This window comes from Hakea prostrata, chromosome 9, assembly GCF_041222555.1.
Source record: "Hakea prostrata isolate BN-2017 chromosome 9, UWA_Hpros_2, whole genome shotgun sequence".
In the NCBI taxonomy this organism is placed as follows: domain Eukaryota; kingdom Viridiplantae; phylum Streptophyta; class Magnoliopsida; order Proteales; family Proteaceae; genus Hakea; species Hakea prostrata.
In genome coordinates, this window is record NC_142608.1 from 20,970,711 (window position 1) to 20,984,204 (window position 13,494).

General features: G+C 39.5%; 2 protein-coding genes across 2 annotated transcripts; both read right to left on the reverse strand.

Annotated features, from left to right (window-relative positions):
- Nucleotides 1–3,917: 3,917 nt before the first annotated feature.
- LOC149004978 (uncharacterized) lies at nucleotides 3,918–5,910 on the reverse strand. The gene is made up of 3 exons (XM_089135760.1): nucleotides 5,311–5,910; nucleotides 4,773–5,018; nucleotides 3,918–4,673 (listed from the first exon to the last, which is right to left on the reverse strand). The coding sequence occupies exons 1-3, from the start codon at nucleotides 5,908–5,910 to the stop codon at nucleotides 3,918–3,920; spliced, it is 1,602 nt and encodes a 533-aa protein (XP_088991886.1).
- Nucleotides 5,911–12,420: 6,510 nt separating this feature from the next.
- Nucleotides 12,421–13,014, reverse strand: LOC149004979 (F-box protein At1g47056-like). Its single transcript, XM_089135761.1, has one exon. The coding sequence runs from the start codon at nucleotides 13,012–13,014 to the stop codon at nucleotides 12,421–12,423; it is 594 nt and encodes a 197-aa protein (XP_088991887.1).
- Nucleotides 13,015–13,494: the final 480 nt, after the last annotated feature.

Below are 13,494 nucleotides of genomic sequence, written 5' to 3' on the forward strand. Positions count from 1 at the left end.
CTTTTACTTTGTATTCCACGTTCTGACCTGATTATATTTCTCTGTCTTGCAGTGGCTACCAATATTTCAGATTAAGATCTTATGGCTGCTGCGCTCGGGGGAATGGATGAGGCCCGGAGAAGGAAGCCTGCCACTAAGACGAAGGCTTCGGCTTCTAGGGTTGTCAAGACCAAGCCTCCCGCTCTGGGTACTGGTCTGGTCAAATCTTTTGTGGCCAAGGGCCAAACTTTTGCTATGACTGCTTCAGCCGTGGACTTGAAAAGTCCAAAGAAGAAAACGCCTCATTTCGGGAGGTGAAAAAAGAAAAACTGAGGGGATTGTTCGTCCTCCTCTGGCCAAGAGGGTTCGTATTTATGAACCCGAATTGAGTTTTGGGCCTTCTGCCCCTTTTGGAGTCCCCTAGTTTACCTCGGTTTTTAGTGACTTAAGTTATGCCAAACGGTGGGTCGCAAATGCCACCAATGATGCTGATCGGGAGTATTTGAAAAATCTCCCCAATAAAGAATTTTTTGCTGAAGGATATAGGTAATTTCCTTCCCGTTTGATCTTTATCCTTTTTTGTCTTCTTGCCATTTGTCTAATGTTTCTTTTTCAGGTATGTGGCTGAAGCAGTTCACATCTTTGCCAAGTCTTTGAATCGGGCTCGGGACCAATCTGATCAGTTGACGCTTTCCAAGTGACTTCACCAGAAAGCCAACGTTGAGGCTGCTTAGGTGAAGAAGGATCTGGAGGAGGCTCGGGGAAAATTAGCCAAGCTAAAGAAAGAGAGAGACGACCTTTCCAAAAGCAAAGGTAAATATAAAGGAAAGGTTAGTGAGCTTGACAAGAAACTCGGGAGGGCTGCCGAGGACTTGACAAATTATGAGACTCTCCTAGCTGAGGAGAGAGAGAGAAATGTACAACTGAGGAAGGAGTTAGAGGAGCTGAAGGCCACAGGGCCACAAATTTTTAGACGGGAGGTGCTGGAGGACTACTTTACCACCAAGGAGTTCAAAGATTTGTCTGTGGCCATCTTTACTCCCGCCTTCAAAAGAGGGTTACGACAGGCCTTCAAGTTGACCCTTCAACAAACGCAGCTTCCTCAACCCGAGAAGTTGTAAAAGCTTTTGGACCCCAAGTTGTATGATGATCTCAAGCTTCCTCGGCCAGAAAATCTTCCCGAACTTCCTGACTTCCTGTATCCTAATGCTGCAGATTACATCGATCCTTCTCCTCAGAAGCAACCCCAGGAAGAAGCTGAGGAGGAAGATGAAGAGGAAGCAGAGGATGAAGATGAGGTTGAAGGTGAGTCTGAGGATGATGCCGAGGATGAAGGCCCTGAGAAGTCTCTAGTTGAAGAAGGAGCCAGAGGATCCCCGACTGACACCATTGTTGACACTAATGTGTCAAATGACGGTTGGTCGGGCCATCTGTTGAAGGAAGAACTTCCCCGAGCCCATCCTTGAAAGCCGACTGAGACGATCGAGACAGAATGCGAGTGACAATTCAAGATGGCTGTCAGCTTGTTGGTAAGTTCATGGCTTTTGATCGGCACATGAATCTTGCTCTCGGCGACTGTGAAGAGTTCAAAGATGCTTCAGTATATCAATTATTATGAAGCATCTCTTTTCTGGAGTGATCTTGAAGTTTTTTGTGTCCCGAGTCCTGTATTTCTTTGTTCCCGAGTCATGTAAGCAAATGTCCAAGCTATCTCTATTCCCGAGTCATGTAATTAACTAACATATGCTGTTCAGTTCTTTGTTCCCGAGTCATGTAACTTCTCTTATATCTTGAATGAAATTTGACTAAGTATTTTTCAACTACTGTCTCCATGATTTGTTCGGGCAGTGAGATGTTCGGGATAAAAATAATGCTTGTCCTTTAAGAAAGGTGCAAAGATGACCGGGAAGGACCCGTACTTATTTAGTTTTAAAAAAGTGTAAGTCCTTTAAGAAAGGTGCCAAGATGAGTGGGAAGGACCTGTATCAATTTAGTCTTAAAAAAAGTGCAAGTCCTTTAAGAAAGGTGCAAAGATGATCAGGAAGGACCTGTATCAATTTAGTCTTAAAAAAAGTGCAAGTCCTTTAAGAAAGGTGCCAAGATGACCGGGAAGGACCTGTATCAATTTAGTCTTAAAAAAAGTGCAAGTCCTTTAAGAAAGGGCAAAGATGACCGGGAAGGACCCATATCAATTTAGTCTTAAAAAAGTGCAAGTCCTTTAAGAAAAGTGCAAAGATGACCGGGAAGGACTCGTATCAATTTAGTCTTAAAAAAGTGCAAGTCCTTAAAGAAAGGTGCAAAGATGACCGGGAAGGACCCGTATCAATTTAGTCTTAAAAAAGTGCAAGTCCTTTAAGAAAGGTGCAAAGATGACCGGGAAGGACCCGTATCAATTTAGTCTTAAAAAAGTGCGAGTCTTGCTAATAATTGCGCCTTTTTAGGAGATTTTCAGCGGCCTTAAGAAAGGTGCCAAGATGACCGGGAAGTGGAGTTCCATGACTGATCGATCGGCTTTCCAGTTTCTGAGTCTTTCAGTCGGTATGCTCCTGGTTTTGTTTCTTTGTCAATGATATAAGGCCCCTCCCATGTTGGAGTTAACTTTCCTTGGTTCCTTGGGTTGGAGCCCCAGTTCTTCTTAGCACCAGATCCCCTGATCTGTACCTTCAGTTTTTAACACGGGAGTTGTAGTGTTGAACCATTCTTTTCTGGTACAACTGATTTCTTTGTTGAGCTTTCTCTCGAGTTTCTTGTAGAAAGTCCAAGTTTTCCCTTAGGCCCTGGTCATTTTATTTTTCGTCAAAGGTATTGTAACGGAATGACTTGGCCAGTACTTCCACGGGAGCCAGAGCTTCGGTACCATACGCAAGACAGAATGGTGTTTCCCCAGTCAAGGTTCAGGTAATGGTTCTGTATGACCATAGTACACTTGGGAGTTCCTCGACCCAAAGTGCCCGACTGTCTTCTAATCTCTTTTTGATCCCGTCCAATAGTGTCCTATTGGTGACTTCAACCTGTCCGTTGCTTTGGGGGTAAGCGACAGAGGCAAATCGATGTTCGATGTGGTATTTTTCACAGAAAGCTTTGAAACTTGCTCCTTCAAACTGTTTTCCATTATCTGTCATGAGGATTCGGGGTATCCCGAACCTGTAGATAACTTTTTCTTTAAAAAACTTCTCCATTTGCTTCTCTGTAATGGAAGCCAAAGGTTCCGCCTCAACCCATTTTGTAAAGTAATCTATAGTGACAATGAGATATTCTTGGTTTCTTGAAGCCTTCGGTAACTTTCCGATCAAGTCCATTCCCCACATTGCAAAAGGGGTCGGGCTAGAGATGGGCATCATGAGTACTGTAGGTACTTTTGGAACATTTGCATGCTTTTGACATTGTTCACATTTGCGAACATATTCAATAGCATCTTTTTGTATAGTTGGCCGGTATATACCTGAACGTAATACCTTTTGTGCCAAAACTTTTCCACCCATGTGTGCACCTCAAATTCCTTTATGGATTTCTACTAGAGCGTAGGTGGCTAGGGATGGTCCAACGCATCTTAAAAGAGGCTCAGTGAAGGATCTTCTGTACAGCTGCCCGTCTATGATGGTGAATCGAGCAGCTTGATTCTTAATCCTCTTGGCTTCCTTTGAATCGGTCGGGAGCCTATTTTCCTTTAGGTAAGTTACCAAAGGTGTGGTTCAGTCGAGTTCAACTGTTATTTCAAAGATTTCTGAATCTTGTGTGCTCGGGACATCTAATTCTTCAATATAGACTGCCGAGTCCAAATTCTTGTAGTTGGCCAAAGATAGCCGAGACAGTTCATCAGCCCTTTCATTCTCTTTTCTGGGTATTTGATGGAATGTTACCCGATCAAAGAGTGTTTGGAGTTGCTCGACCTTGGCTAAGTACTTGGCCATTCTCTCATCTTTCGCATTATACTCCCCCTAGATTTGATTCACAATGAGTTGGGAGTCGCTTCTCACTTCTAGCCCCCGTACCCTAAGTTCTCGGGCAACTCTCAAGCCTGCTATAACCGCTTCATATTCGGCTTCGTTATTTGAGGCCGGGAAATTGAATCTTGATGTGTAGCTGACTGTGAAGTTCTCGGGACTTTTGAGTGTTAGTCTTGCTCCTGAGCTTGAAGTGCTACTTAAGCCATCAACATGTAGAATCCACAAGTCTGATGTCTCAGTTGTGGCTCCTCGATCTTCACCTTGTGGTAAGCTACTTTCCACAATAAAGTCAGCCAAAACTTGAGCTATTATGGATGTTCTTGGTTTGAACTCAATCTGGTATTCACTCAGCTCCATTGCCCAACCGACCATCCTTCCAGTTACATCGGGCCTTTGAAGAATTTTCTTGAGTGGGAAGTTGGTCGGGACAATTATTGGATGTGCCTGAAAATAAGGCCTTAGCTTCCGTGAAGCCACTAAAAGTGCTAAAGCCTGCTTATCAACGTCCGGGTACCTTGTCTCTGCATCAATGAGTACATGACTCACATAGTAGATTGGGTTCTGGATTGTCTCTCCCTTTACCAATACAGCACTTACTGCGGTTGGTGAAATGGCAAGATAAACAGTTAGAGGCTCCCCGATTATTGATCGAGCTAAGACGGGTGTTTTCCCGAGTGATACTTTTAATTGCTCAAATCCCTGTTGGCATTCTTCTGTCCAAGTGATCTCTCCCGAGCTTGGTGTAGCCTTCAATGCTTTGAAAAAGGAGTTGCATTTTTCCCCTGCTCGGGATATGAACCGGTTTAGCGCCGCCACCCTTCCTGTCAAGCATTAGATTTCTTTTACAATATTTGGAGGTTGCATTCCGATCAGGGTCTGGATCTTCTCGGGACTAGTCTCGATTCCTCTTTGAGAAACCATGAAACAAAGGAACTTCCCGGAGGAAACTCCGAAGGCGCATTTCTCCGGATTTAGACGCATTTGATAAGTTCTCAAAACATCAAAAGTTTCTTCAAGGTTTGCTAAGTGTTGGGCCTGAACCAGATTCTTTACGAGCATGTTATCAACGTACACCTCCATGTTCCTCCCAATCTGGTGTTGGAAAATTTTGTTGACAACACTTTGATAAGTAGCCCCTGCATTCTTCAACCCGAATGGCATCACTCGGTAGTAGTAGCATTCCCGATCGGTCATGAAGGATGTATGTTTTTCATCCTTCAGACTCATTAGGATTTGGTTGTACCCTGAGTAAACATCCATAAAGCTAAGGACTTCATGTCTAGCTATTGCATCAATCAATAGATCAATCCTTTGGGCAGGCCTTGTTTAGATCAGTGTAATCAGTACACATTCTCCACTTCCCGTTTTCTTTTTTCACCATTACCACATTGGCCAACCAAGTCGGGCATTCGATCGGCTCAATGAAGCCTGATTTTTCAAGTTTTTCAACTTCTACTCTTATTGCCTCATGCTTTTTAATTGCAAAATTTCTTCTTCTTTGGATGATCGGGGTAGCATCTTTTTGAATCCAGAGCTTGTGTTCTGCTACTCGTCTGTCTATCCTGGGCATATCACTCGTAGACCATGCAAAGATATCAGCATTGTCGCACAAGAACTTAATTAATTTCTCTTTGAACTCGTCGGGTTGTTCTGATCCAATGAACGTCCCCCGATCGGGTAAAGACTGGCTGAGTTGAATTCTCTCCAGTTTCTCAACTGGTTCTGCTATTTGCATATTTTCTTCATCCCGATCATCACGGACTTCAATGGTCAAGGCGCTTCCCAAACTCTCTGACCTCTGTTTCTCTTTCAAGTAATTCACATAGCATTTTCGGGAGGTAGATTGGTCGGAATTGCATTCACCAACCCCTGCGTCGGTCGAGAACTTAAGTTTCATGTGCTGGGGAGACACCACTGCCTTAAGTGCATTGAGTGTTGGTCGCCCCAAGATCACGTTATATGCTGATAAGTCCTTTACGACCATAAAGTTGACCCGAATTAGCGTGTCTCGAGGTGACTTCCCGATCCTTAGGTCCAAGTGTATTGTTCCTTCTGCTATTGCTGAAGATCTTGCAAAACCACAAAGAGGGGTTGTTGATGGGGGTAAGGAGATCCTCAGATATCTTGAGTCTTTTGAAAGCCTCATAAGATATCAGATCAACCGATGATCCCGTATCAACCAAGACCCGGTGAACCTCCCGATTTGCAATCTTTACTTTGATGATGATCGCATCATCGTGCGGCGCTATGACTCCGCTCAAGTCCTCATCTGTGAATGTTATGGGCTCCCGGCATGCTGGATTTTGCCTCTTCTTAGGCAAGTGCATAGCCCCGACGAATCGTGCTTTCTGCTTTGCCTTTCTAATTGATTCCATGGTTGGGCCTCCCATTATTACGTAAACGGGTGACTCCTCCCGATCAACTTTCTCTTTCCCTTTGTCAGCTTTTTTAGCGACTTCTTTCGGGCTAGGCGATCGGGCTCTCTTTTTTGGTTCGGGTGAATTTTCTTGGGGCTTTCCAGATCTTCATACATATTGGCCAAGTTTGCCTTCTTGGATCAACTTCTCAATCTTTGACTTCAGGATTAGACAATTGTCTGTATGATGTCCATAATCTTTATGGAAGCGACAGTATTTTGTCATGTCTCGATCCTCTGGAAGAGAATGCAGCTTTCCCAGCCACTTTAAAGACTTCTTGTCCCGAATAATCATCAAAATCTCTAATGGCTTAGCATTGTGGGGAGTGTAGCTTTCTCGCCTTTGGTCACGCTTCCATCTGTTCTTTGATCCTTGGTTTCTGTCATTCGAGGAGTTCTTCTCAGTTTCTTGATCGAGTCTTCTATCTCGATCAGCCTTTACCTGGGTGTTTATCACTTTATAAACGCTAGCCTGCTTCTGGCACTTTCGTAACAACGTTCTGTACGTCTTGGGTTTGTTTGTCAAGAGGACCTCTAGAAGCCTTTGGTGCGTAATGCCACTTCAAAGTGCACTGTAGGTGACTTGGCCGTCTAGATCTTTAATTTCAATGGCCACTTCATCGAAGCATTTTAAGAAATCCCGAATGGACTCACTTCGTCCCTGCCTGATGGCAAATAGATTGTCAGATGTCTTCTTGCTCCCGATTGCGCTCCTGAACCGGGCTATGAATTTACAAGCAAGTTCTTTGAAATTGTTGATGGATCCAAGCTGCAAACTGTTGAACCATTTAATGGCTGGTCCTTTGAGGGAAGTCGAAAATGTTCTGCAAAGCAACTCGTCTTCCTGCCCGAGGACAGTCATTACCGATTTGAAGTAGCTTATATTCTCCTTCGGGTTGGTTTTTCCTTCAAAAGGTGTGAAGGTTAGCATGATGAAATTATGAGGGAGTGGCATGTTCATGATCTCATCTGGGAAAGGTTCCCGATCAACCACGTCCAGATCCTCATCATGATCCCGATCCTCCAATTTGCGCTCGACCTCCGCCATCCTTTTACGAAGATGATTTTGCCTCGCTCCATTTCCATCAGATTCAGCGGTATCCTCCCTTTGGGAATGTGTTCGTGCAACTGACATTCTCGATCGGGTTGGCTGCGGGTGACTTTCTTCTTGATGCTCAATATCCTCCCGATGACTCCTTTGAGGCAAAGATCGAGTTTTAGAAGGTACCGAAATACGATCCAAGACATTGATCCTGGTCCCGGTCCCGTTCGGAGTCTTTTGGCGATGGTCAGGACCATTATGAATTGATCTTTGACCTTCAGCGTGTCTCCCTCTCGGGATACCCCTTTTCAGTCTGGATCCTTTGGTTGTCTGGAAAGCTCTTAGTAACCTTCCCGCCTGAGTGTTTCACCTTGGGCCTTGTTCAACTCCAATTTGATGAACCAAGTCCCTCAACATTCCTTGCATTTTGAGCATTCCCTTCCGAAGTTTGTCTACATCTGCTGTAGTAGCATGTCCCTGAGGACCTTTAGACGTACCTTCCTGTGTGGGTTTTCTGGAATCAAGTTATCCTCGGGAGGATCCTGTTCCACTTGGGTCGAGCGTTCGACCCCTTCTTCTTGATGTGATTTATCATCTTGGTGGGGGTTTTCCCCAGCAATTTCCTGCCGAGTACGTCCATTGTTTGCTCGTCTCACCATGACTTGGAAATTGTCGTTCCCACAGACGGTGCCAAATTGATGCGTCACAGTTATATTGATGCTCCTCCCACTAAACCTCCCTTCGTGCCGAAGACGATGAGTCCTGCAAAAAGGGTTAGACGTGGGCCGGCTAGAATACCGGGCAACCGCCTCCGATGGCTAAGTCAGACAGTGAACAGATTAAGGTCCCGTGCAAGGATTAAACAAGACTATGCTCAGAATGTATTGGATGCTTACCGGAGGGGTATGTCCTTCTTCTTATACTGTAAGTGTTACCTTTTACGTATTTGGTAAGTTTACCTGGTGGAGGCTGCTGTTTCTCCTGGGATTATGCCTCCATGTCGTTGGTCCCGCTTGATCAGTGATTGAGTTGACCTTCTCAATCGAGAACGGTTTCCATATTGGTCCAATGTATGTTATGCCTTGATCATGTTGGTCGGCTCATATCCCGACTATATGGTATACAGAGCCTTGGCCGGGTTTGACCTGCCCGGGTAGGAAACTTCCGTATTATGCCGTATGGATCTCCCATAATTTAATTGTTAGGTGGTCCAAACTATTTACAAGTACATAAAAGAATAACAATTTTGTTAGTTTTTATTTGTTATAGTATCATCGGTAATCTTTTGTTGGTTTAGTAGTCTTACTCATTGTTGGTAATGTGTACGTCTTGTTTTACTTGTCCTTTAGCAAGCTGAATCACCTTTTGGAATGTTATTATGATTCCTATAACATCTGTTGGTGAAGAATGAATATTGATTGGTAGTCTGATAATTTGAATTATAAAGAAATGATGGATTTCTTGATCTTAAAGGGACAAAAAACTGATGACTTTTTGAATAGTTGATGATTAATTATCTGTTTTCTTTCCATGTTTTATATATATATATATATATATATATATATATATATATATATATATATATATATATATATATATATATATATATATATATATATATATATATACATGGATTCACATTTATTTGTTATATATATATATATATATATATATATAATATACAAATAAATGTGGATCCAAACATTTTTATTTATTTATATATATATATATATATATATATATATATATATATATATATATATATATATATATATATATATATATATTGGTTTCTTACTCTTTCTATGTTTGGATTCACATTTATTGATTGGTGGGTTGATTGATAGAATATGAAATAGGAAGGGAAAATATAGGGATATTGTTATATAATATTGATTGTGGATGTCCATCACCCCTAAAGAGATCATATCAAAAGATGTTTTCAAATGAAGATCTCAGCCACCTCAGTATGCAATCTTGGAGATTCACGTTTTCATATTAACTGAAGATCACAGCAATGAATATCATCATATTATGTGTAAGAATTATATATTGTATTCCTTTGTAGACTCTAATATTTCCATATCAGAGAATATGTTATTTCTATTATAAATATGTAATACACATTACTCAATAGAAAGTTTTGATTCATCTTGTCTTAATTTTATTAATTATCTTTAATATATCTTCTCTATTTTATAACACATTATCAGCACGACGTCGCTCAAACTAATTTCATTTTGCGAAGAAAGACGACAAATTATATGCCATTATGTTTTATATTCCAAGGTGAGAATGATGATCGACCTTCCCGTACGTTTCTAGAAACAATGGAGTTTGTCTTATCCATCGTGTAATGTAAATGCATCGTGATTAATATAAGCAATTTTTTAAATCTAAGAGTCAAATAAATTATAAGATATTAGGTTGCCTTGACAATTGTGGTTTGTCATTAACTAATCTCAACATGATGGTTTTATTTTTTATATATAGTGGTCGCTAGTTTTACACCACAAATATTGTTGGATGCATCTGAAGTTGCAAGATTCGAAAATGTAAATAAGCACAGTTCTTTAGTTTTTATAATTAGTTATCAATTGAAATTATGTAGATAAAATATTATTGATGAGGACTTACTGGAAAGAAAAACATTTTTCAACTTTTCATGCTTCAAATGTGCTATTACAATAACAATATCATGAAAAAGGTTTTAAAAGATACTATGACTTGATCTCATGCCTCCTTGTGGCTAAGCAAAATAATGAATTATTAATGAAAAATTGTAAAGCTCATCATTCTCTAAAGTGAATGCCGTATTCATGATAAGCTTGAAAGAAGACAAATTTATAATCGTTGATATGATTGTAGACATGGATGAGACAAAAAATGGAATAATTGCCGTCATTATGATAGAAATGAATTAGAGAATTATAAAGATTCTCAATGTAAATCTTCAAGGATTAAAAATAATATTTGTCATCAATGTAGTATAAAATGTCATTACGCACATATATGTTGTATTCCATAATATTTTGTTAAGCTTCAATTTAAAGAATGAAAATAATGTGACGATAAATTTGACTTTCCAAAATAATGATAATCTCTTTACTTGCACGACTTAGATGTCCCGTATTTCTTGAAAAAGTGATTCGATTGATGGGATTTGGTATGATACTTCTGAGATCGATGATATTGATGAGATTGATATTCAAATATTTCTTCTTAGAACGTATTGATTTGACCCCATAAGCGGGACCACCACCCAATAGCATGTTGCCGCCAGAACCCTGTATTTCTTTCAGAGAATCTCTTAATTGTTCTAGAGTAGGGGTATCAACGGTTCGGGTTGGGCTGGTTTCAGGCTGAAAAACACTCAGTCCAAACACAACCCTTTAAGAAAATAATGGTTTCGGGTCGGTGCAGTTTGTGTTCGGGCTGACTAACGGTTTAGAATTGGGATTACTAACAGTTTGAGTTTGGGTTTACTAGCGGTATACTTTTTGTACCTTGTTAATGTGTGGAATTTATCAAGAGCATACGAACACATATAAGTTCTCTCCAAGTCTCTCGTGTTGGTTTTTCAAAACCAAAAACTTTTTTTCTACAAAGAAGTAAAAATTATAGAACTAGTATACAAAAGAAAGCTGGCATCTTGATGAATTTTAGTGGGTTGTCTGTGCTTATTCTTCTCCCCCTTCCTGACACTTGTAAAAATGGATCAAAATAAAGCATTAAAAGATTTTCAAATGATAATACACTTGCTAAATATTTACTAAGCCCATCTTCCAAATGGCGAAGGCTTTAACAAGTTTGTTGTTTGAATATTCCAAAACAAAACAATTAAGGAAAACAAATGGATACTTGGGGGTTTTCCTGTATTTTACATTTAATTTAAATTTATTTTATTTATTTATAACGAGTTTAACGGGCTGGTTTTGGCTAGCGGGCCACACACGAGCTGGCCTGGACCAGCCCAAACTAGTGCGGGCTGAGGTTGTTCAGCCCAAACACAACCCATTAAGCTTCGGTTCGGTCCAGTTTTAACGATTCAAGTTGGTTTTGACACCTTTATTCCAAAACAACTAGAAAGAGATTCTTTAACCAGAAAGAATACTGGCTACAAAAGGAAGAGCTTTAAGGTGAATGCCGTATAATAAAGACAAGATAGACTTTGAACAGAAAAAGCCCGTCAACATGACATTCTTTCTTCTGTTGTTAAAGCACATTTTGTCAATAAAAATGATAATTTTGATGGCCTCACAAATATCATACATCTACTCATTTGAAGATAATAATTAAAGATTTGTTTGTGTTACTACAGTTCAAATTAAAATATAATTGATATTATGTTAGTTTGTAATTCTTTTCCCCTCAAATTTCATCTCATATGTTAGTTATTATTAAATTTAATATTTTTACCTTCTAATTTATTTATTTTTTATCTTGATTTTCTACATACCTTCTAATTTTATTTATTTTTTATATTGACTTTCTACATATATTTTGATGTATTTTGTTTTTTCATTTTGATGAAAAATAGGATTTCTCCTTAATATACTACGACGTATATTATACTAAGAGATAAATTTATCTCTTATTTGATGAGGAAACCAATATTCATACAATAATTGGTAGTACAAAATTTGATTGAAGGCTCTGGAAGTGCTAATCTATTATTATTTGGAAGACCAAATTGACTATAAATAATGCATTATTTTGTAGTAAGTTTCAAAGATATTTGTGAAAATGATTATCATGTTGAGATTACAAATGATGGTAAAAGTGAATATTTACACATTACTACAAAAATGTTAGATCTTTTCTCCCAATTTGTACTACACGAATATTCGCATGGTTGAAACACATGCTTTGGTAACTCATAAGAATATTGATTCCAATAGCTTTATTATTTGATATGACCGGTTGGACCATCTCGGATCGAATTTGATTCGAAAAATTATTGAAAATTCATATGATTATCCATCGAAGAACTAGAAGAATCTTTAATTCTGTAAATTAACTTGTGTTGCTTGTTTTCAAGGAAAATCTATTATTAGATGCACACCAGCTAAAATTGGGATTGAACAGTTGACAGAGAGAATTTCCAGGGAAGAAGAGTGATCGAGGACAGCATTCATGCTTTTGGCACCGAAATTGAAGGCGTGTAAATGTAGCTCCTTTAAACCCTTACCCTTGAAATTTACCACAAAAGCGGCCATTCCTGCATCAGTTAACTGCTTGCAACAACAGAGCTTGAGGAAATTAAGGTTATGGCAATGGGAAGAGACAACGACGAGACCATCGTCGTCGATGAAGTAAGATGGGTTTGACATGTAATAGGATTTGAAAACAAGCTTGGTGACGGCATTGTAGCGATTGAAGAGGGAAGGAATTACGGGGAAGAGATCATATTTGGCTCTGATGGAGAGAAAATGTTGGTTCTGATCTTCAATGTAGAGCCATCGGTGACAGACAAGAGAGCAACTTTTCCGGTCGATGGAGCCCAAGAAGGTGAATATGCAAGCTAGACAATCATCTGACAAGTCGAAAAGCTGTCGACGATTTCTGTCCTCATTCCTATTTTCTTTGATCGATGAAACTTCTGTGATTGCATTCGTTCCTTTTGTCATGTAAGTTGGAATTGATGAACGATCTCTCCTTGTTTTTCTTCCTTCCGAGATTAGGTACTAGTGAGATAGGGTGTGATATCTCTCATTGTCTGTCAATTATTAGAATGCTAGGGTTTCTTTTACCCAAAAAAAAATGTCAGGTTTCCAACTATAAATTTTCTAAAAAAAAAAAACCCTCAATTCATATATTCAGTTAAGCAAATTAGATATACACCCTTTAGATTTGCATATGATAACATTTATATCCCTGAAAATCTTTTTATGTCTAATACCAATAAGTTTATATTGGACATTTTTGCCCTTATTAAATCTTCTTATAAACAAGAAAAAATAATTAGAAGTGGTGGTTGTCAAGGAAGATTTGCGAGATTCATTGAAGAAATCTCTATGCTAGGGTAGCGATATATTTGAAAGCACATTTCTCCAGGTTCAGCTTCATTTGGTATTTTCTTAAAATAGAAAATACCTCCCTTAGATCCG

Excerpts from the sequence above, each read along its gene's own strand:
- LOC149004978 (XM_089135760.1), bottom strand. The coding sequence starts at position 5,910 with ATGGTCGTAAAGGACTTATCAGCATATAACGTGATCTTGGGGCGACCA. Across the intron at positions 5,019-5,310 it reads CGACTTGGTTGGCCAATGTG|ATTGGGAGGAACATGGAGGT; the intron begins GTAATGGTGAAA and ends TTCCAACACCAG. Across the intron at positions 4,674-4,772 it reads GAATGCAACCTCCAAATATT|GCTACACCAAGCTCGGGAGA; the intron begins GTAAAAGAAATC and ends AAAGCATTGAAG.
- LOC149004979 (XM_089135761.1), bottom strand. The coding sequence starts at position 13,014 with ATGACAAAAGGAACGAATGCAATCACAGAAGTTTCATCGATCAAAGAA.